This window comes from Mixophyes fleayi, chromosome 12 (genome assembly GCF_038048845.1).
Source record: "Mixophyes fleayi isolate aMixFle1 chromosome 12, aMixFle1.hap1, whole genome shotgun sequence".
NCBI lineage: Eukaryota > Metazoa > Chordata > Amphibia > Anura > Limnodynastidae > Mixophyes > Mixophyes fleayi.
The window spans coordinates 74,965,788-74,990,747 of record NC_134413.1 but is presented as its reverse complement, the minus strand read 5'-3'; the positions used below and the strand labels follow the sequence as shown (position 1 = coordinate 74,990,747).

The following is a 24,960-nucleotide window of genomic DNA, read 5'->3' as shown; positions in this document are numbered from 1 at the left end:
CAGGCTTTGAATGAGAAGATGAGCCTCCCTTCCTCCTTGTATTTTTCCTATACTCAACTACGTAGATTTATCCAGGCACAGAGCAGGACAACCAAACTAAGAACGACCACGGCTTTGAGGGGCTTTGTATTTGCAGAGTGGGTACTTGGTACCCAGCAAGCTACACAAAGTATCTTTGCTTCTCACCAACATCCTCAATTTTGACTTCATCCTTGACCCCATGGTCATGTTACTATGCTCCTCAATCAAATGAGCTAGTCCCCATTGCGTGGACCCAGCTTCCCCCTTTCTCTTTTTTTTTTCCTCCCCCCATCTTTTTCTTTTTCTCCCCTTCTTTTCTCTCCCCATATAATGGAAAATACCAACAACTTGTATCTTTCTGAGCAGGGGCAAACGCAGGATTTGCAGTGCGGGGTTTCCACACCACAATGCCAGTGGGCGTGACCAGCATGCATGGGGGCGTGGTTATAATATTAGACAGTGCTTGGCTGCTCTGCAACTCTCCCTATCCCCATAATATATATGGGCAATGCTGCGTGCACTACTGTTAGGTGCACGCAGCTCTCTCTTTTCCAGCAGAGCCATGTGAAGCAGGGGCAGGGTCCAACCACTTCAATTATACAGTGCCCCAGGCTTGGAGGGGGGTTTCCAGGCACTAGAAAAGCCCCTCTCGTTTTGCCTATGCTGAGGAATCCCATACAGAACCTACAGGGTACCTTGGTTCAATAACAACATCTACTAACTGGAATGTACAAGTTACAAATGTTACAAATTTTGATTATTAATATCTTTTTCGCTTCTGTCTGTACTCTTATAGTTGTATATCCTCCCCTGTGTAGTCCCCAGGATTACTGGGAGCCAGGCGGTGTTCCTTTTTGCTGGGAGTTTTGACCCTTTTTTTTTGGTATAAAAATAGTTAGCAATAAATGTAGAGGTTATTGTTTCCAAAGTATTGCATTGGTTTTGTAACTTGATCTTGTCTCTATAGTCATTTTTCTAACTAATTGTCCCAGAAGTGTTGCCTCGCCAATTGCTCATGATGTAGGGTCGCAATATGGGCCTGTCCTAATGAGCTGAGAATCTAAGAAGTAGGGGGAACACTTGATATATCAGGTAGCGGAATATCAACTGTAGCTGTTGTGTGTGTTTGGCTCCTGTAAGGAAGGAGAAGTATCAGCCACCAATATTGCATAAGTAAACCGAGGAGGGGTTTCCTAGTGCCTGGAAACCCCCCGCCAAGCCTGGGGCACTGTATAATTGAGGTGTCTGGAACCTGCTCCCACTTCACACAGCTCTGCTTGAAAAGAGAGAGCTGCGTGCACCTAACAGTAGTGCACGCAGCATTGTCCGTGTATATTATGGGGATAGGAAGAGTTGGAGAGTAGCCAAGCAATGTCTAAAATTATAGCCACGCCCCCATGCATGCTGGTCACGCCCACTGGCAGCGTGGTGTGGAAACACCCCTCTACAAATTTTGCATTTTCCCCCTATATTGAATCAGTCATTGGTGACTGGCATTTCACCGGAGGTACGGTTGGAATGGGGAGAGACAGTGGAAGGTCCATGTATCTATCATCAACCCTTCGCTCACCAGTTTAATAATTATAAGATGCAGTTTGTCCTAGAGCAAATTCACCCAAGTATTGCAGAAATACACATCTGTTCAGTAATGTGCAGATTTTAAAAACATTGCACTTTCAATCACAAGTGGACCAAAATGACTGCAGCTATAAAGTTATCTTTAATTATAATCCAGCCGTCTAGAATCAATAGACCAATGTTGCATTCAGAAGACACAGCATGCAGTAATGCAAACACACCACAAGATGGCACAATACGTGCACTAATTTTGTTGAAAAGCCAAGAGTTTAAAATTTGGACTGCTATCAAAGTTAATGCAATCAGTCTCTTATCTTTGCATTATGTTATGTTCTGTCATATTCCTTGCATTTTTTTTCTTTACTTGCGCTAGGGGTAGATTTTGTCCATATGCTATGATGCAATCAGGAAAATATCCAAACCTTTCAACAGCACTGACCAATCTTACTCCCCTGCCCTTCTATGTTTATTTATTCTCTACATCAAGAGATTGCTGATAACACAGGGGATCTGCAAAATAGTTTTAAATAATTAAACAACGAAAAAAAAACAGCATAAATAAAAAAAATAGAGATGTGATTGTGAAGAATTAAAAATGTTGATAGAGAGGATGGAAATGTGCCAAGAATTCACCATCCCTGGCTGTAAGCGTGGGGGTCTCCTCCTAGTAGTTGTGTATAGATTATTAAATAAGCAACGTATCTAAATTCTTTATTCTCTAAATTATTTATTCTTTGCATTCTGTATAGTAAGATAAATGATTCAATTACTTGTGCTGTTAAAAATATAGTCTTTGTTGGACAGGAAATAACTTTTTAGGAAATGAGGTCTAATTTATGTGTTGGGTGTATACATTGTTACAGGACTGTCTATCATCCTGATACTGCCTGTGTTGGTCATGTGATGCAGCTAGTTGCAGGACATCCTCTGAAGGGTTAACCAGTGTCTTATAATTGGGTACGTCCCCTCCCCGGCCAGATGCAGCTTATGAATAGCTTGGCTCTGCTCCTACACAGCCACTCTCTCATCCAGCATCCAGCATCCACCTCCTAAAGGCTGGTAGAGAAACATCCTTAGAAAGAAAAAATTCACTGCGATTCAGTACAGGCTGATGAAGAGGATGGAGACCTATCGGGCATCCATATCACTGACCGAAGAGTCCTCTCAAATGGGAAGCCTGAACAAACGTCTGGAAAGTTATCTCTCCCGGGTAAAATCTCTGGAAGAAGAGAATGAAATGCTCAGAGCAGAAATCACCCACCTAAAAAGCACGAGGTCCGAGAGTTGCTTGATAAGAAAGTATCACGACGAGATTATGAAGTTGAGGGACGCTTTGGACGACGGTCACCAGGACATGGTCCAGGTGGAAATGGCCAGAGATGACATTTATCGGGAAATACAATACGTGAAAGAGTTGTGCTTGCAAGAAAAGCAAACTCGTGAAGACGTGACGAAAGAGTTATCTGAAAGCAAAAAGATACTGGACGAAGAAGAGAGAGCCCAGATCTGGTTGAAGAATAGACTTGTTCAACTCGAGGAAGAGATAGAGGACATCCTCAAAACTCACGACGAGGAGAAGGCTGTGATGGAGGAAGAGATCTTAAGCTACTCCCAACGGTTGGAGAACTTCAAGGTGGCTCCCGTAGCTTTTAAACCGGTCAACGTGGAGGACTATGCCAGCAAGCTCTCCCAGATCTGGCAAGGAGCTGTGGAGGAGTACAAGAACGAAGTGTCAGCTCTGGAAACCAATTTGGCCCAGACCAACGACAACCTGAGGAAGGTCTTGGATGAGAACAAACACAGTCAGCAGCAACTGCAGAACCTGGACAGAGAATTGCAGAGTCTGAAGGCCAGGAAAGATATGTTGGAGGATCTACTCTCCGGGCAGTGGCTGGACCAACAGGAAGAAGAAGGGAAACTACAGGTGTGTAAACAAACCAAACAATAGTGCCGGTAAAATCAGTATATAATCACGTTCTCCAATACTCATAGCTATGTAGCACTTCATGGTCGTTTGAGATAACAAACTCTAACATAATCTGCTTTCAGGGTTTGTAAACGGTTCCCACGGCACAGGAAAAGCAATCTTTGCATTTTCTGCATGCTTTAGTGCGTTCTTAATGAAGTATAAACATGAACCACTTATTGAATTGATTTCGAGAGTGTATTTCACAACATAGTGACCACAACCCGCGGTGGGTCATTGTAAAGATGACCTTTGTCCTATTTTTTGTTAAAAACATATAAACCTACACCATTATGGTTTGCAGATAATCCTACTGTTCATACTAATAATTTGTTCACTTAAAGGGTTCTTAACCTTCACATGACTTTAATTTATTGTCAGACATGTGCCTTCATACAGCTTTTACTAAATACATTACTCTCTTGCTTTCATCTGTGCTTTTCATCCACGTCATATCACCAGGGTTGTCTATTTGTCTTGCCTTTGAATACGACACTCTTTGGATGCAATTACATCCAAGGCAGAGGGCAAAGCTGAGCTGTGCCGTATCCGTGGGCAATGGCAATACGCCACTCTGACTGAATGATACAGAGACATGGCTGCGAAACACAGAAGAAAGACAGAAATAAAAGGGCTAGAAGGCATTAGCTGGTGTTTTACACTTCCTAAATAGCTCCCGTTGCCTTCAACTTGTATTAGATTAATGAGAGCTTAATTGTTGATTGGTTGTTGTGGATTCGTGTACGTCGTTAGCAAATAATACACCTAGACTTTGTAGCGCCAGCGAACGTATTTATGCCCGGTGGTGTGAAATAAATAAGTGTGCTGATAGCGAGTTAGCGCGTATTAATGCCGTGGGCACAGCTTAGTCTTAACGCTACAACGCGGATTTTACTTATCACCAGAATGTGATACTGCAGAGTCACAGAAGCTGTGTCGTTTTATCACGTAATCCGTACTAAAGCATGTAATGCCAGGGGTCTCTTTCTAGGAAGCGACCAGCCAGGGAGATCTCTTAATGCCCCTTATCACTGTAAGGCCTTTACACAGCGATATTATCTTACATCCAGAGATATCTATGTCTAAGGCCTAATAAGCGGAAGGGGGGGGAGGGGGGCACCAGATTCATTTGTCCAATCAACTTTTATTATTTCTTTTTATATCTGTCCTCTGGGGAATGTGATGGCCATGTGGCCGTGATATTACACCATCGAGTGGGCGGGGCAAGGCCTATGATGATGCGGATGGAATCACCACCCGAGTGGGCGTGGCAGGGTGATTTTGCGTCATCGTGGCACGCCACCAGTCACTTGGTGGCGTGCCTCGCTGGAGCTTGGCCCGCCCGTACCGGGAGTCTAGAAGCTCTCTCTCTCTCGTGCTTGCTTATCATGTGTCTGTCACCCCGCACGGCGGCAGAGGTCGGCCATTTTGGCGGGTTGAACCAACATACACGAGAACTTAATTGAAACGAACCCTTCTCTGTGTGTTAGGCATCGTCGCTTGCTCTCCCGGAATTTCCGGGAGACTCCCGAATTTCAGAGAGTCCAGGCAAATCTCCCGGCCAGCTCTGTATACTGAATGGAGGAGCGGGGCCACAATGCCGTGTTATCATTGGTCAAAAATAGTAATGACAGTTTAGGGGGTTGGGCTAATGAAGCGATTCTCTGAGCATCAAATAATCTGTATTTTCCACAATAAAATAGTCTGCAGCCGTAGTTTCTCTAACATATAAATACCTTGGATCTTGGAACAGTGCAGGGAATTCTTATGCGCGCTGAACAACGTAATACATTGCTACTGTCCCTGGCTCAGAGCAAGCTGTGAATCCAGGATGACTAACATATGTTACAGTAAGAGCAGATGTCTCTGGGAAAGGAAGAGTCTATTGTGCTGGGAGCTGAGTCACGTTATGGGCCAATTAAATGAATGGACCCCTTGCCTCTCTCTCCCTTATTTAATGGGCTCACAATAAATATATGTAGTCCCTTCAGCGGAAATGTAGATTTCATATGTATAGCTAAATTATGTGCACAAAAGAATTATTAATATAGTACCCATTAAGGTATGTAAAAATATGACCCCGGGAGCTTGCAATCTACTTGTGTTAAAGGGGAAACTTACGAGCCGACAGTAAAACTACAGATAGGACGACGCAACAGATTCAATTGAAAAGCGAGAAACTTAAAGTGCAATAGAGAACCCTGACCCAAAGAGCTTACAGTCTACGGTGTAGTGGGAGGTAATTTTAAAATCTAGTTGTATCATGAGCAAATAATTATATTATGTTGTATCCAAATGGTATCTCTTCTATTATGTTGTATCCCAATAAGTACACAACATAGCGATACAGTAGAAAATCTTGGCTCAGGAGCTTGCAGTCTAGTGCCACAGCGTGAGATCTTACAATGCCCTGGTACGGTGGGTGACATGACGGCGAGCCGTGACTCGAATCACTCTACCCTGGCAGGAATATATAAGGATCCTACGGGGATTGCTCTACGGACAGATCCCTTCTATTATTTACCAGTCTGGGGTTACATAGTAATTTCATTTGCTGGTAAAAGGAAGCAGATGTCTTTTTGTGCTGAATTATAGATCGGTCTGGCATATGGCCTCTCGTTTTAGTGGCCTTAAGTTGATTTCGTCCACTTAACCTTATTAGAGGGACATGGTGAAAGGAGTATATAGTCCCGAAGCGCACAAGGCTAATTACTGAAAGTGGTACACAGTGATTGTCAGTGCAGTTTTATGGGGGGGGGGGGGGTCTGTACATATTTAGGGAGAGAAGGGGAGGGGGGTAGAGAGGACCAATTAATCAATTTTACTCATATATTGGTTGATTTTTCAATGCACCCAGAACAAGCCCAGAACATTTATTGCATTGTACTACTGGTCAATGACCACAGAACGGAAGGAACGTGCATGGATCCCTGTGAGGTCTTGTGTCGTGTCCGATTCCTCATCTTGACGTTAAGGGCCGATCATTAATAAACTGGTACAACCCAGTAACAGCTTCTTCTAAATAACATTTCCATACTAGTTTTTTTTTTGTTAAAAGATGTTGATAATTAGAGGGTTTGCAAACATTGTTAAGCATTTACTGCTACTTCTTTTTTTAATAAATCAGCATTTATTTTTTTGCAGCTGTACAGAGAACTCACATCATTTATATAGCGCCACTAATTCCGCAGCGCTGTACAGAGAACTCACATCAGTCCCTGCCCCATTGGAGCTTACAGTCTAAATTCCCTAACACATACACAGACACAGACTGAGAGAGACTAAGGACAATTTTTTAGCAGCCAATTAACCTACCAATATGTTTTTGGATTGTGGGAGGAAACCGGAGCACCCGGAGGAAACCCACGCAAACACGGGGAGAATATACAAACTCCACACAGATAAGGCCATGGTTGGGAATTGAACGCATGACCGCAGCGCTGAGAGGCAGAAGTGCTAACCACTGAGCCACCGTGCTGCCCATACTTCTCCTTTCATTCACTTACATTTTCCAAACCGCCACTTCTAAACACCGGGACGTCTCACACAATCTCCGGGTCACGCAGCCCCCGGCAATACAGTTTTGTCCACTCCAACGACCCTTCCCCCACTCTTCTGAGCAATATCTAACTCTTCTATCAGCCAATCAGCTTTAAGGGAACGACAGTCACATGACCTTCGATAAAGTTTAACCGGGTTCTAAAAAGCTGCAACGTTCCATCAAAGTAAAGATCTAACAGTAGCCGTGTCTGCTTAACAAACATAGCGGAGGGAGGGGGATGTGAGAACCCAGACTACTATCTTTTCCAACTCACTTGACACATATTAGCCGAATTCTCCAGCGCTAGGTTAGGAACAGCTTTAATACAGGTTAAGAAGAACCTGTCACTTTGAAATAAAATAGTGTTTTTATAGAAAATAATGACATTGAAAAGTGACAAGTTGTTTTTTTCCCCGCGAGGAGGCAGAAGAAGAGATGGTAGCAATAAATTGGGTGGCCTTTATTTTGTTTAACGTAAGTCGAGACATTTTAATGATGTGATGTGTTTTGTTATCCCCCCCCCAGCTGGAAATTGAAGCCTTGGAAAAGGAGAAACAAGATTTGAGAGTCCAAATTGCACAGGTCCTGGAAGAGAGACAACAGCTCATGCACCTTAAGATGTCCCTCAGCTTAGAAGTGGCCACATACAGGTAAGTAACACTGTGCTGCCACCTGCAGGTCTGTGACAGTAATGCACCAGAATCTTTAAAAAAATAAATAAAATAGATTTCACTGGTCCTAAATTTGAACCAAACCTAAAAAAATAATAATGTATATGCTGAAACTGCATTATCGGCTATGAAACATTTTCCTAGCTGCTAATGCTAATGCTAATGTCAGAACCGCTATGTTTTAAAAGAAGTTGCACTTTGCATGCTGCCATATTTCTGTAAAAGTTCATCCCACAAACTTGGATATACCAATGAACGGCCCTGTTTGTGCAAATATATGCTGTAGCCGACCTTTCTTAAATCACATCGATCTGTTTATACAGCAAGACAATAAAAAGACAATAATAGTAGGATATTCCATTATCATGCTCTTTCCGTTGTATAAATGAATGCTATTTCTTGAATGTATTTATTTTTAAAGTGTTTCCATTTGTTCAGACTGTCTATGCAAAAATTAATTTCATTTTGTGAAACCTGTACATTATACCTGGTTTATAAAAAGGTACAATACTGAGCATGGTGAAAATAATGAGTCCCTTTCACGCATTATATTATATTTCATGAGATATAACATTTCAGGAGTGGGGATCAGGTTCGAATCCTCAGACATTAATCCCAGCCAAAAATAAGGGAAAGAGTCCAAACCTATACATCAAACCAGTCTAAAATGTGATACTTTGGATGTTTAAATGTTTCCCTGTCCTTTTCCATAACCATCACGCAAAACTATCATTTTTTAATACTTTTATTACGCTTGTTCCATAAAGCACTAAGGGGCTTATTTATTAAGCAATAATGACTTGGTATGCTGAAGCATTAAGATTGCCCTTCACTGAAGATAAGGGGCCTAGCCCAAAGCCTGAAAAACAGCCCCATACCATTATCCCTCCTCCACCAAACTTCCCAGTTGGCATAATGCAGTCAGACAGGTAACGTTCTCCCGGCATCCACCAAACCCAGACTCGCCTATCCGACTGCCAAACAGAGAAGTGTGATTGGTCACTCCACAGAACACGTTTCCACTGCTCCACAGTCCAGTGTCGGTGTGCTTTACATCACTCCATCCAACGCTTGACATCGGTCTTGGTGATGTGAGGCTGCATGCAGCTGCTCGGCCATTGAAACCCATTCCATTAAGCTCCCGCCAAAGAGTTTTTGTGTTTACATTAATGCCAGTGGAAGTTCGGAACTCTTCAGCTATGGAATCAGCAGAGTGCTGGCGACTTTTACGCACCATGCGCCTTAGCAGTCGTAGACCCCGCTCTGTGATTTTACTTCGTCCTCCGCTTTGTGGCTGAGTTACTGTTGTTTCTAAAAGCTTCCACTTTCTAATAATATCACTTACAGTTGACCGTGGAATATCCAGCAGGGATGAAATTTCAAGAACCGTCTTATTGCAAAGGTGACATCTATCACAGTACCACGCTTGTAGTCATTGAGCTCTTCTGAACGACCCATTTTATATCACAAATGTTTGCAAATGGAGACTGCATGGTTAGGTGCTGGATTTTATACACATCTGGCAACGGGTCTGATTGAAACACCTCAATTCAATAATTAACAGGTGTGGCCAAATACTTTTGTCCATATAGTGTATCTCCCGCATTACGCTAACTTTCGCATTAATAATTTTCAATGAGGGCTACAGTTTGGGCCAATTCAACAAGCTCCAAAAAGCCTAGCTTTTCGGAGCTAACGCCATCTGAAGGTTCTACGCTATGGGGAAAGCTTTGCGTTAGAAGGATCTTCGGATCCCTGCCCGTATCCTTTCTCTTCTCTGCTCTGGTAACTATTCTACTGCAAAATTGCTTTGTGTCTGAGCAGAAAGTACAGTTGGGCTGCTGTCCCAGAATGAATTTTTTTTAAAATAAATGCCGTGCAATATCATTGCTATAAGGTTGAAAATTAGGTTTTTAAATACTATTTAGAGTTTGTAGCAAAGCCCAAAAATAAAGTGGGGAGGGGTACGTTTAAAATGCGCTCAGGGGATGTGTCCAATGGTTTCTTCATCTTTAAATGACTCCCTGTATGTTTTATCACCTATTTATATCTGATTTGTTCTTTTAACGGGCAGTGCAGACTGTGTCATACGCGTAACATAAGCCAAGTAATGAAACCATCAGCAACAAGATTGATAATTTGTGTTATCATCCTAACAATGCTAAAAATAGTTCTAACGGCATGAAAAGTAGAAACTCTAAACCTGCCTAATGATGGAGCAAGTTTGTTTATAAGATCGCTGCCTTGTAAATCACGGGAGTAGAACATTCTCATAGAGATTTCACAGCGAAATGACAAGAATCTTCTATTTTTGTACGCGGTATTTTAAATAACTTAGGAAGTTTAACACTTAGAGGGAGATTCAATCGCCGGCCATGTGGCATAGGGACATCACCGGCACATTGCCGGCAGTTACGGTAGGAATCTCCGCTCACTTTTCCTCGCACCTCTGTGGGATGCGAGGAAAAAAGAGCGGAGATTCCTGCCGTAACATCGGCGAGAGGACGTTCCGGACACACCTCTCGCCGAATTGAATCCCCCCCTTAAAGTAACTCTTTAACTGCCAATTATTTTTAAACGTCTGGAATATGCTAGATAAATGATAGCTAGAATGTGATTGGTTACACCGGCATACATCTCTTCACTTGTCTCAAAATATCTCCCAGCTCGACACCTCCGTTCTGTACAAGATCTGCGTCTCTCTTCCACTCTCATCACATCCCGGTTACAGGACTTTTTTCGGGCTGCACCCACTTTGTGTCCCTCGCACAGTAAGACTTTCCTCTGGTCTTCAATCCTTCAAGCGTTCTCTGAAAACCCACTTCAGGCAAGCTTTTAATATTCCTCAACCACCCTCTTAATCTCCCTAGGTTACCCTATTACCACCCTCTACACAGCTAACACAAGACATCATCCCTCTGACCAACATAGTTGTGTGACTGATCACACAGCCCACTAAATACTTTGTAACCTTTGATACATTTACCCCCTGAATATCCCTTCCCTCTCATAATTAATATTAGACATCAATGAACCTAAAGGTTTTGAAGTTTGTTAATGACCCTTACAGAGCGGTATATAATGAATAATTAAGTTCTACAATTAAATTGGCAGCCTTCTTCTGCTTAACTGAAAATAAATAACTTGAGACTGTAGTTAAACACATCCAAAAGACCACAAGACACAGAAACGACATGCAGCGTTAAAGACTATCCAAGTATGCATTATCGCCATGGGTGTAGCCCCCCTTCAATTATACCTTATAAGTCGCTGTAATCTGTTTTCTGCTAGACCAATGTGCCATTCTGTATTTTCTTCTGGCTTTTACTGTACAGTACATAAGGTTTCCAAGCTCAAAGCCGAATTAATGAAAGATTGCGGGATGTTGGCGCAGTGCTGAGAGACTGCGGATTGTGTGTGTGGTGGTGACAAGTCTTTCCTTTGTCAGTGTGACAATAGGACCATACAGAAATCCCTACAGGGGGTCATCCCAAAATAAAATAATGCGAGAGACGCACACCGATGTCCCAGTACAGATCAGCCGTGTAAATGAAGGATCAGGGCTGTGACAACTGGGAAACTATTACTTTTAGGGCTAGATTTACTAAGCTGCGGGTTTGAAAAAGTGGGGATGTTACCTATAGCAACCAATCAGATTCTAGCTTTCATTTATTTAGTACTTTCTACAAAATGAGAGCTAGAATCTGATTGGTTGCTATAGGCAACATCCCCACTTTTTCAAACCCGCAGCTTAGTAAATCTGGCCCTTAGTGTCATAGGCTCAGAAAGCTTTTGTACCCCCTCCCCCTCCCCCCAAAGCATTCTTAATAATGTACAATATCTGTAAGCGTTGGTTACATGAATACATTTGCTGCCTTCTTTTTATCATCCCATTTTATCCATGGGAATTTGCTCTCAACAACGAACCTCCACCCCATGTCTCCTTCTACTAGCCTCCCAGATGGCTTCAGACAAAAGCAAGGGCTTCATTAGCATCATAATACCGATCATTGGACTGCAGCTAGAAATCTCGCTCTTTAGACATTCCATTATGTCATCGGACCGCTTGTGTCATCGGGAATAAATCTAAGGAGTGAAAGGGATAAGTAGATGTCTGAAGGACCCGTAAGAGCCAGCGTGTGTGAGCGTGTAAAGCTCACACTCAACAGTCCCCCGCTCTTTCTGTAGGCGAAACGGAACATGGGTAAAATAATGCAACAGGGGACGTTTTCGTTACAACTTTCAAACAGTAAAAAGAAACAAAATCGATTTTTTTTTTATTTCGTTTGCAGTCGGAAAACTAATTTTTCTTTGGAGGTAGAAGGACTGAAATATATGGCGGATATAAGATCATGGGCAATTTGGAATTTTGACAGTATAGTGAATTTAACCAAGTTTTAAAAAAATAATAATTTATACACTGTCTTCTGGGTCTTTAAGGCTCAAAAAGGGGGCGTGTATAGTTATTAAGTTGTAAAAACATAAATGATAAAGATTGTGAAGGTGAGCCGTTCACATTTTATTTTGTTGTTCCAGGGTAGGGCAGAGAGGATAGGAAGAAGAGTTATTTGCAATATGCTGTTAGATCCAGGTTACACTGAATCTAACAGTAATAGAGGCATTGGGAATCCAGTAAGGACCTTACCTACATGCCTATTGGTCACTGCAAAGCTAAGGAAATCCCCTGTGATGTCATCACTAGAATTCCTATCACTGCCAGTCACTATTTCGGAAGCAGTTATCACCTTCTCAGTCAGCCCATCGGACGAACCATGTTGCAACGCAAGAGATATAAATCCTTAATACAAAATTGTACTTTGTTGTTATATGTACTCTAGAGATGCTCAATGACTCCTGTGAACTGGTTTTGGTTTTGGATCTGGATTAGCTTCGTGTTTTAGTTTTGGTCTTGGTTTTGGATTATTTAGAAAAAATCCTAAAATATGCTAAAATCACATAATTTTGCTCTTTTTTTGTTCCTACATTATTATTAACCTCAATAACACTAATTTCAAGTCATTTGCAGTCAATTTTGACCACCTCACAGATCACAATATTATTTTCATACACTTTCGGATAAATACTGCAGCGACCTGGCTGGATGGTAAGCGACAGAGCAACGACACAAACACACGGCAGTTCCTAGCACATCTAGGACACATTGGCACACAGCAGTGGCAGAAAAGAAAAATAGGGGTCCGTCCTACCTCCCACCCCCCGCTATGTTCAATCTTAAAAAGGAATTCAAAACTCGCGAGATCCGACGACGTCACAATGACGTTTTGCCTTGTTTTCAATTCCGAGGGCGCGCGACAGTACGGAGCCGGCTCGGTTTGGTACTCGGATCCCCTAAGTTCGGGTGTGTTTGGATCTCGAGGAACCGAGCCTGAGCATCTCTAATTTACTCACTACCCCAAGGAGGCCCATTACGATCACTTTCACTACTCTGTGCTGGTGATTGGTGCGGTCTGGTGTGGAAACGCTTGACTACTGCTCCTTAAGGGGACCATGTCGGTAATGGTCATGTGCGATGATGGCAACGTCCTGGAGAGAAGGCACCAAAGATATACAGCCAAAACCCACAGTTGAGTGAAGATTAATGTCGCTTTAATAAATGATCAATTTAAGCAGCGAGAGTTGCCATTGGCAATTATAGTTTTGTAATCGATTATAACATTATTTTGTACTTATTATTTATACGTGTGTCATTGTTTAATGCATTTGCATATGCCTCACTGCTTTTGAACCTTATGGGTAATATGCTAATAATCTGTTTTTATCTTCCTTGCAGATCCCTGCTAGAAGCTGAGAGTACAAGAGTATACTCGCCAAATACAGATTATAAAGGATCTTCTTCCTTTAATGGTAGGTTTCTCTTGTGTTTCTTCAAAGGCACTTATTTCTTACATGTGGATTTATGATATTATAAGATTGGTAGCACACTGTAGACCTTTCCCCCAGTCCAGCTCAATGTTTTATTCATTGGTTATACTGCAATAAATAATCTTGACTTGCTCCTGCTCATTGAATGCAAAAGCTTTAAGTCACGGCAGTATATTATATATTATATTCCAGTGTTCCTGAAGGAATCCCCAATGTTTAAGTGGTATTTAATGAAAGCTGCCATACTGACAGTTTGTGCAAGCGGCTCTATCTATTCTTCCAATAAAGCCTTCACGACGCTACCCACCCAACGCATTTTACCATGGAACGGCAAGATTTAAAGTGTAACTGTATTGTATGGATTCTACACACAACTTATGATTGGACGAGCCATGGCATCCATCCTGTCAGCTGACCACCATGAGTCAGTCTTGCTCACTTTCAGAATTCTTCATGCCTGTTGTTAGTGGGGTAACTGTGGGGGACTGCAGATAGATTAATAAAATTAATTAATTAAGATTAATTCATTAATTAGATTAATAAAACCAAGCTTTGATCCTAGAGTTTCCACATGTAACAAAAGTCTTTAACTGTTCAATACATTTGGTATAGTACTGCTCTCTCTTTAAACGACTATACAGTCATACTCGCTACCCCTGTAGAAATTGTTAATTCATTTTTTTGCGTTTTCTGTCTCCTATTTTAGATTCGGTGCTGGAGCAGAAGACACTCAGAAAAAGGCAGGCTGGCAACAGGGACTATCGACAGAACGCCAGCAAAAAACAGAGTGCAGAGACGTCAACTCCAAACCGCTACCTAAATGTGAAAAGTACCTCATTTTCAAGTAGGGCTAGCCCTGTTACCAAAGAGTTCCAAAAAGTAAGCTCCGTGCTTCAGTCTCAAAGCCTAAAATATGCCAAAGCACCTTCTGCTAAAGCAGCTACACCGTTACCTACCGTAGAAAGCAACTTGGAGAGTCGTGCTCAAACCGGAAACATTTACAGGAAAAGTAAAGTAGAGACCATTTCTCAGTCATATTCTCGAGGGTCATCAAAAGTTGTTACCGAGGAGACCGCAAGGAATGATCATCCTGTTTTGAACAGAAATGTTTACGATACAATAGATACAAGATTAAAGGAAACAAAATCCCAGGATGGTGTCGAGAGTCATTTTCTACTGCCGGGAGAACAGGAAATTGTAAGTGCTCAGTTAAAAACAGATCTTCTGGAGTCTTCGTTGAAAACAGTAGGAAAACACGATCAGGACATCCCCGATATTGTGTTGGAGGATCAACAAAGTTCTCCGAAAGATCAAAACAAAGCCCTTGACACCCAGTCCAATGAAAAACCACACAAAGGCAAGAGCCATCTAAATGTTCCACAAACTGACATTGGCAGTCCAGGTGAAGTCTTCGAAAATGTAGTTGCAGAAGATATCACTGAAGAACATGAGATTATTAGTGAAATTATGAGTTGCCAGGCAGTATATTTTGAAAAACAAGAATGTAGACAGGTTGTGGATTTTACAGAACCAAGTACAGCTGACGCCGAAGATAACTCACTGATATCATCACAGATAAAGGAAGAGGAAAAAACATCTCACAACATTTTAGTTGAAATGGAAGAGCCCAAATTGTTTCCTTCTGATGGTGTTTCGGACCATGGACTTGAATCTTCCAGTCTCAAAGACAAGGATTTTAATGATACTGGGTCATTTAATATTGAACACATTGGTGGCCCTTTAAGTGATGGTGCAAAGGACACAAATCAATGTGCTAATACAGAAGAGGAAAGTTTGCAGCTCAATCGGGGAATTGAGATAAGTGATGTAGAACATATTAAAACTGAAGGTGACCTTCAAGATGAAGAATTGACAGTGGGTCAACAGTTTCAGGTCCTAAATGCTTTAAAGGAGAACAGTAACCGGTTGTTAGATAATGAAGAAGACATCACAAAAGAAATTCAGGAAGAACGGACGTGTTTTGAATTGGATGACATTGAACAAAAGAGTGAGCATTCTGAGAAAGAGGAAGCTATTCAAGAACTTTGTGACCTTGAGAATGCCAGACAAGATGAAGATATTTTTGATGCTCCACAGTCATTTGATATCAAACATGCTGTTGACCAGTGGACTGATGGAAAACTGGAGAGCCTTCAGCTTGATCAAGAAATACAGAAAGTTTTTGAGCTTTCTGGTGTAGAACAACACACCGATGTATTAGAGCATGTGGAGCCTGGAATATATCCTTCAGACGAAGTCAGGGCATATCAGGAAATTCATGTGTTAAGTGTTGTAAAGAATGATAACCAATTAATTGATAGCGAAGAAGGCATTTTGAAAGAAAATCTGGAAGCACAGGATGATTATGAGTTACATAATGTAGATCAGGAAGATTCCATCGTAAAACATGTGGAATCTGAAAATCATCTTCTAGAGGAGGAAGTGACGGTGGGACAAGAGATTCAAATTTTAGGGGCTCTGATAAAGGATAGTAGCCAGTTACTGAACAATGAAAATTATATTCTACCAGAACATCAGGAGGAACATAAAATCCTTGAGTTGAAAGACACAGAGCAGGAGAGTCAAAGCTCTGGAGAAGAGAAGGAAAGTGACAATATAAGTGAGTCACATGGAAGTACTCATCAGTCTAGTGATGATGGACAATCCGGCCAAACAAATGATGACCAAGAAGTTGTCAACCAGTTGCATGATGTCTATCAAGACAACAGCCAAGTGCCTGAGGAATTTGAGCTGAATAGCAAAGAGTTGGAGAGTCAAGCTTCTGGAGAAGAGCAGGAAAGAGACAATATAAGCGATATACATGGAATAACTCATGAATCTAGTGATAATGAACAATCCAGCCAAACAAATGACGACCAAGATGTTTCCAGTGATGGAAATGCTCAAGAGAGTATCGACAACGAGCAAGTCATCCAACCATCATATGTTGAAGAAATTGCCAGTTTATCAAGAAATATTAAACAGGACACCTACCAATTATCAGAGACTTTTCCAGATAGCCCAGAGTCAAAAGAGGAAGAACAGAAAAGTTTTGAACTAAGTGAACCTGAGACGGACAAGAATAGTTTAGCAGATGAACAGGACACTCAGCTGCCAGAAGACAAACACATAAGTCATATCATTCATGATACAGAAGTCAGTGGTCAAGAACCGAGTAATGAGGACGCCAGTGAACAATTCAGCCAAACAAATGATGACCAAGAAGTTATCAACCAGTTGAAAGATGTTTATCAAGACAGCAAACGAGCACCTGAGAGCTTTGAGAATAACCAATTACTAAATCAGGAAGAATTGGAAAATGTAGAATTTCAGGACCTAGAACAAAATACTCATGTGTCTGATGGACAACAGAGAAGTGACATAGTCAACGTTACAGAGGAAATTACGCAAGAGCTAAATGTTAATGTCCAAGCCATGCAATTCCAAGATGATAACGTAGACATTGTTCAGGTGAAAGATATTCAGCAAGAAAGTGACCAGTTATCTGAAAAGACAGAGGACAGTCAGAAAGACCCAGAAAGTTTGGATTTGAGGAACACAGAGCAAGAAATTCACAACCTAAGTGCTAGTGATGGAAATACTCTTCAGATTATCGACAACGAACAAAGCATTGTATCTTCAGAGGTCGAAGAAGTTGCCGGTTTATCAAGCAATATTAAACAGGACACCTACCAATCGTCAGAGACTTTTCCAGATAGCCCGGACTCAGAAGAGGAAGAACAGGAAAGTTTTGAACTAAGTGATTCTGAGTTGGACAATATCAGTTTAGCAGTTGAACAGGACACTCAGCTACCAGAAGACAAACAAAGTACTCATGATACAGAAGTCGATTGTCAAGAACCAAGTAATGAGGATGACAGTGCTCAGTCATTCGATAAAAAAGACGACCAAGTACATGATGTCATACAAGATAATAGCACTATATCTGATAAAGAAGTAGAAGATAGTTTGCAGACTAACCAGGAAATACAAAAAGAAATTGAGCTAATTGATGCTAAGGAACAAAGTGTCAAATTAATGTCTGAACTGAATAGACAATTGCCAGATGGAGAACAAGGAAGTCTTGCTACAAATGATGCGGAAGAAGAAGGCCAACAGTTGAAAATGGACGAACACACTCCTTTGTCATTTGTCAATGCAGGAAATTATATGACAGCGCAATCATTTGATGAAGAGCAAAGTGTTAATCCGTTCTGTGAAGAGCACTCTAGACAATCACTTGGTGATGAAGAAAACACAAGTCCTGTACACCTGGAGTGTTCTGTGTTAAATGTCGGAGAAGACTTAAGTATAGAAAATAATCAAGTGGTTTCCATGGTAGAGTCTCTTGTTGAGTACAGCCAATCAATTGAGACTGAGGTGATCGTGCAATCACTTCAAAGTGAATCCGAAATCGATGTAGAGCAACATGAAGACAAAGCCACACCAACAGGCATGGTACAAGAAAGTCAGTTACCAGAAAATGATGCAGAGGAAAGTCTTATTAGAAGTGATAACACGGGCAATCACGAATCAAGTGATTCCACTTCATTTAATAAAGAAGTAGAACTGGAAATATCAGGTGGTGAAGAACACGAACCAGAACTTGGGAATAACCATGACAGTTCTACAGAGGCCAAAATTAGCTTTCAACTGGGAAGTGAAAATGAAGATTTAATCCAAGCAGGTAGGGAAAAAGAAATAAGTAAAGAAAATGAAGAAGTAGTCTCCACAGCAGCAGGATCCACTGCAGTTGAGAAGGATGAGGAGGTCAATCAATCAGTCCAACAACCATTTGATCTGGATCAATATTTTGCTGATGTAGATGAATTTGTGTCGACAAACACAGGATCTCAAAGGGAATTACTAGGAAATGAGGCAGAGGAAAGTCTTATTGGAAGTGAAAACACAGAAAATAACACTCAGCTTAGTGAGCCTGAACCACTCATTCAAGGTGAGTCCGAGTCTTGCATTGCCATTAACCCAGAGGCGGAACTTGATAGCCATAAAACGGACGACAGCGACCAGGTGTCGGAAGTTGACAATGACAATGTGAGTGATTCAGTGGCCACAATGAGCTCCCTGCAGGAATATAAATATTTAAGCCAAACAGGTGGAGAAGAAGAGAATGAAGATAGATATCAAGTAGTTCTTACAACAGAAGAATACACCACATCCGAGGAGAATGAAATGACAAAGCAATCGGTCCAAGAAGAATCTGATGTTGTTGAGGAGACCATATTTACACAAACAAATGCAGCACAAGAAAGTCAGTTACCAGAAAATGAGACAGAGGTGAAACTGGAAAGCCATAATGTGGAAGATTCTGACCAGGAACCAGTGCCCGTCAAAGACCATCTCAGTGATACAGAGACCAAAATATCTCATCAGCAGGAAAAAGAAGATGACCAGTTAATCCAATCAGGTAGTGAAAAAGAAGATGGTGAAGCGAGATCTGAAGTAGTTTCCACGACAGAAGAATACAAAGCACTCACTGAAAATGAGGAGATCAACCAAGCAGTCCAAAAAGAATCGGATGTTGAGCAAAATATTGCGTTCTCGTTGAATATCATTCAAAACAATCTTCGGTTCACAAGTGAAAACGATGACGGAATTGAACCTGAACCACAACAGCAGAGCGATGAGTTGTGTACAGAAAAAACAGAATCAAGTGGAGATGTAGATGCTGACGAGAAAAGATGGGAAAATGTAAACCTGGTAGGAAAGCAGGAATGGGTCATACCCGATTTTGAGTTGGAGGACCAACAGAATTCTCTGAAAGATCAAAACAAAGACAGTGATACGGAATTCTATGTGAAACCTCATGAAGACCAAAGCAATCTAGACATCTCACAAACTGATGATGACAGTCCAGACGAGGGCTTTGAAAAAATAGTTGCAGAAAACATCACTGAAAAATGTGGGGTTATTACAGAAGTTATGAGTTGTCAGACAGTACACCTTGAAAGACAAGAAATAGTGGCATCACTAGAGTACCAAACTGTGGAGGCAACATTTAAGGAGAATGTTGAGGAATGCAAGCAGGTTCTGCACCTTACTGAACCAAATACAGGAGACACAGAAGATGACTCTCTAATTTCATCACAGGTGAATGAAGAAGAAAAAACATCTTACGATACTTCAGATGAAAGGGAAGAGCCCAAATTGTTTCCCTCTGATGGTGTTTCGGACCATGACCTTGAATCTTCCAGTCTGAAAGAAGATGATTTAAATGATATAGAGTCATTTCCTCTTGACCACCTAGATAGTGACGAAAAAAGATGGGAAAATTTCAACCTGGGTAATTATAATATTAAGCATGATAATCTAACTGTGGAAGAGACCATTTCAGAAGACAAAGACATTGCAGAAAAAGAACAAAAACAGTCAATCGTTGAGGCAGAAAATGTTGGGAATGAAGATGTAGACCAAGAATTTCCCGCAGAACAACATAACTCATCCAATTTAGACAAAGAGAACCAATCAGAATATATGGAACAAGAATGTAATGTACAAAGGGTGGAACAGTCTACAGCAGAGCTTGGAACAAAGTCTGAAGATATCTTTGTGGAACATAAGAAGGTGCAGGAACTATTACAGGAGAACCCCACTGAGATATTAGCTTTTGAAGGACTCACTGAACAGCAGAGTGATATTGAAGATATTCCAGCTGCTAGTAACCTGAAGGATGAAAACTCTAGATCTGAGGACTCATTGTACTCACAAGATATCTCAATTTATTCTCAACAGAGTGAAGATTTTGAAATTAGTAAAGACTATCAGTTGGAGCAAACTCTCCCAGACACAACGCCATTACCTAGCCTTGATGATGAATTTGATGAATTAGCAGACAATGGGGTCATTTTCTCATCAGAAGAACCCAAAGATATCACAGAGCCACAAATTCCTGAATACATGGAGGAAAAAACGCAAACCATTGAGGTGTTAGACAGTATTTTGGAGTCAGAGTCGTCACAAATAATCACAGAAGAACATGAGCATTCCAGTTTAAGCAAAGAAGATGAAGCATGCAATATTGAAGCGGAATATATTGAGCAACAAAATGGAAGACCTAAAGATCAGCTTGAGATAGCGTTTGCAGATAATGTTGTGGAACACAAAGAGGAGCCAGAGGTTTTAGCTAAGAACTTTTCCAAAACATTGGGTAGTGATAGCCCAGTTCTTGAGCAGCTGAAGCAGTACGAATATCTAGCGGTCAGCAAGTTGGAAAATGAAAATTCTGAATCTGAAGAATCCATGAACTCACAGGAAGAGGTCTCAATTTATTCTCAGCAGAGTGAATTTAAAACAGATAATGATTGCCAGTTGGAGCAAATTCTGCCGTTATCTGACTCCACAGAGAAACTTGAGAAGTTCGAAGAAGACCGGGTACAGTTGACATCAGAACTACAAGACGGTACACATGAAAAGATTTGTTTAACTGAAGCCACTGAATTGGTTCGGCCACCAGAACACCATGAGACAGAATTATTTCCTGTTCCACATGCTGACAAAACAACTGCAGCTGAAGATACGATTGCAGTACTGAACCAAGATTTGAACTCTTCAGGAGTCAATGTAGATTCAATAGAAGATGAAGCATATATAATTAAGGAGCAAACTGACTTGGTCACAAAAGGAATTATTTTGGAGCAGGAAACAGAGCTGGGTGGTGACAATAATGAAACAAAAGAAGACAATAGAGTCCATAATAGAGGCTCTTGCCAGCATGAAAGTGAGGAAGATGATTTAGAAATTACAGATGTTCCTACCGAGAAAGAACTTGCTATTGAGTCTTTGCAAGTAAGAGATTATAGTATAAGTACAGATGTACCCAGTGAAGAATCTGAAATACAGTATACAACAAGTTTGGACAATACTCAAGAAGATGTAGAGGTAGAAAATACAATCTCAGAAAGTGATGACCCTGTATCTTCAGATGATAGCTCACCAAACGTGAGCACCGTGAGTACTGTGAGCTACGTTCTTGAGCCGGAAGACAAAATAAACAGAATTGCTGAGGAAAGTAAGATTGGTGGGAAAGTTACGGAGAGTTCTGAAGAACTCAAGAGAACAGAATTTGAAAATGTGGACATTAAAGATACATATGAAAGTGAAACATTATCAACTTTCGAACCAGTACCCAATGCTAGTCTTTCAGAACGGTCTGAATCCCAGACATCTGATGAAGAGAAAGACACTACAGGTGAAAGCAGTGATTCTTCTTTTGAATCAGAGAGAGGAGCATTTCAGGAAGATAAAGCTGTATCGGAACACACAACAGAAAATCAAATAGATACCAACACGGTGAACGGACTACATCACCATACCATTGTACAGGCCACACTCGATTTAGGAGACCACATGTTCAATGGACATTCCACCAAGGAACACCGTGAAATAGTCATTTCTGAACGGAAGACTATAGTAAGGTTGGAAGGCGATATTGTAAATGCACATACTCAGGATATTATAGAAGATTCTGTAATTAAATTTGCAATGTCAGAAGGAAAAATTGAGGGTCTTTTCCATTCTTCGCCTGAAACACCAGAGCTCAAGGAAGGTGGTCGATTTGATGAAGCCACTGAAATTGACAATGTCATCCAATCTGCTGTTGAATATGCTGAATCTGCTGCTAAGAGTGTTATTTATACCAAGAAAGCAATAAACCCCTACCTTAGTGATAATGATTTTAATGATCAACCTCAAATAAAGTCTTCTCTGGTCGATGAAGATGTTACGGTTGATACCACCACAAATCAAGAAGCCGGTGAGATACACCAAGGCTTGTTGGGTTTAAAATTTAACCAGGAAAAAGAAGATCCATGGTCATCGGATGAGTAATTGGACTAAAAGTTCCTGTTTATAAAACACGCAAAAAACTGTATTTATTTTAAAGTCATGGCAACAATGGGTGTTTGTTCCATTTATGGAGAAATCAACAATGAAAGGTCCAAACCACACTGAATGTCCTAACAATGTTCTAAGACCAGTGCCAGCAGTATATGGACACAAAGGAGAGCTGGGACATTTAATGGGTCCATCTAACTAACTGGATCAGAAACTTAAGAGGCCGGCCCCGGGGACACATATTTGTAGCTGGCTGACCAGGCAAGGAAACAATTTGACAGACAGTAACCTGTATACATAAAATGGCATATTTTCATATGTAATCTCTTATGTGAGACCGGTAAGCAGTGAATCAAAAACAAAGTTTATTGGAAATTCAAATAAACTTCACGTTTCCAAATTCTTTTCCTTTAAAGAGTAAGAGGTTGCATCATTCACCTTGAGATACCTCTCTCTCTCTATATTCATTCTGCCAATGATTTACCGAGTTATTGCCTTTTTTATTTTTCTGTTCGGACTGTTTAATTAAGTGTTTTGCATGGTACATTGTCTCTGTTATATATGAGCATTCACTGGCACACATTTGCCTATAATTTTTCTGTGCTTTGAGCATATTTAAAGTCGTACTCATATTTTCAATTAATTTATTATATGAAAGATAAAAAAAAAAAAAGGCCACAATATTGCTGGGTAGGCTCAGAATAGCTCTTTAAAATGCAGCAGTCGCTTACGCTCAGTGGAGGTAGCCATTTTGTTGTAGCCCCAAGCAATATCGCATGAAAATGCAGCCTATAAGTTTGTGAAGGGCCGGTGCCTCATGAATATGACTCGTTAAGTGCCTCATTAGTTCCTAGCGAATTGCTAGACTGCAATCTCATGAACAATGGTTCAGGCCACAAAATGGCCACCTCCCCTGTGTGTGCTCTTTAAATATGACAAAGTGATGTTCCTGTTATGTTATTTAAAGGAACGGTAACACTTAAACGAGATATACTCAAGCTACAGCATCTTCAAAAAATATTTCTTTGACTAAGGACTCAGGCGGTTATAATGTTTATCTAGATGTCCTCTGTTCGTAGTACCATCATTGGTACTACGAATATTTCATCAACATCCAGAAAACGACAGGTTCTCCGTACTTGCAGGCTCTGGCAAGTTGTGGCTCTTCGTCTGTTGGGGAACCACAAATCCCAGCATGCTCTGCTGGCCAATGGCTTCGCTTGAACTTATGGTTCCACAAGAGGTGGAGGGCCTAGGCTTGACTACCTCTGGCTTCAAAAGCAAACCAAACCTAGATAAATCAGACCAGAGATTGATAGTTTGGTTAAAATGCATGATAGGATTTGTTTAAAGCTGCCTTCGGAATTGTAATGACCGTTTATGATCAGCAGTCGACAATTCATTTGCTCCTGTTACAAAACTACATGTATTTCTGTCTTACACATATTTATTATCTCCCTCCCCTGCCTAAAAACTATATTAGGACTTATCTAACATGGTGCTTAGGGCAACACAGTGATGTCACTCGCAGCAGCCAATCAGAAATCAGTTAGCAGTCTAGCGTAGTCAAGCTAATATTGGTTGGTTGCTATGGGTTACAGCTCACACATTCTAACTCCGCCATCATTTTTATTTAATAAGCCCAAACCCGTAAATTCAACAGCAATTTTGTTCAAACGCCTGTCAGTATTAATACTCATATGTTCGTCCTCTCAGCTTTGCTTACACACTGCAGATGTTTTCAGAACTGAGGACATGTTTGGTTCGTGTGAACGTTCTATGATCGGAACCGGGCGTGCTGTTGTGTTATAGATGACAGATGTCTGGCTTTATAAACTATCTTCCAAACGTGTACACCGCTAATGTGCCTAATGTGGTATCTGTAAGACTGTGGCGGATACTGCACCCACTAAACAAATGAATGTGCTACGGCTACTTAGCATTGTACGTCTGGGAAACACAGATGGAATGTAAAATCAGAACCGTGTAGCTATGTGGCTTCACTACGATGAATTAAAACGTAGTCGATATTTTATCATGTCTTGCTGTTGTTATTTTATTTCCCGGCATGTGCAATGTTTTTACTGTTTGTGATCGGACGCTGGGTTCAACACAGGATAGCCGGGGAACGGATTAGAGTGTAAGCTCTTATCTGTTGGTCACAGGATACAGCAGCCAATAGGTGTCAGGCCTAATCTTAAAGCAGTGATGGTTTATTGCTCAAGGGGTCCTACAAGGACCTTTACACACTAGTTGGAGGTACTAGTGATCATCCAGAAGTGTAGATGAAATAATACAGTAGAAATACAAAATACAGCTTTTACATACTGTTTCTGACACATATTGGCAGGGGTTAACCCAGCCCCCTGATTTTAGCTGGCACCACAAAGTCTGAGATATTACATCTGATCTTTAGCATCAGGGTGTAATCTGTTCTCTAATGACTCTTG

The 24,960-nt window shown here is 41.1% G+C and overlaps 1 protein-coding gene across 1 annotated transcript; it reads left to right on the top strand.

Moving 5' to 3' along the window:
- The first annotated feature begins 2,621 nt into the window (after positions 1-2,621).
- Positions 2,622-24,545, top strand: NES (nestin). Its single transcript, XM_075192655.1, has 4 exons — positions 2,622-3,523; positions 7,632-7,756; positions 13,569-13,642; positions 14,367-24,545. The coding sequence occupies exons 1-4, from the start codon at positions 2,711-2,713 to the stop codon at positions 22,502-22,504; spliced, it is 9,150 nt and encodes a 3,049-aa protein (XP_075048756.1). The 5' UTR covers positions 2,622-2,710; the 3' UTR covers positions 22,505-24,545.
- The last annotated feature ends 415 nt before the right edge of the window (positions 24,546-24,960 follow it).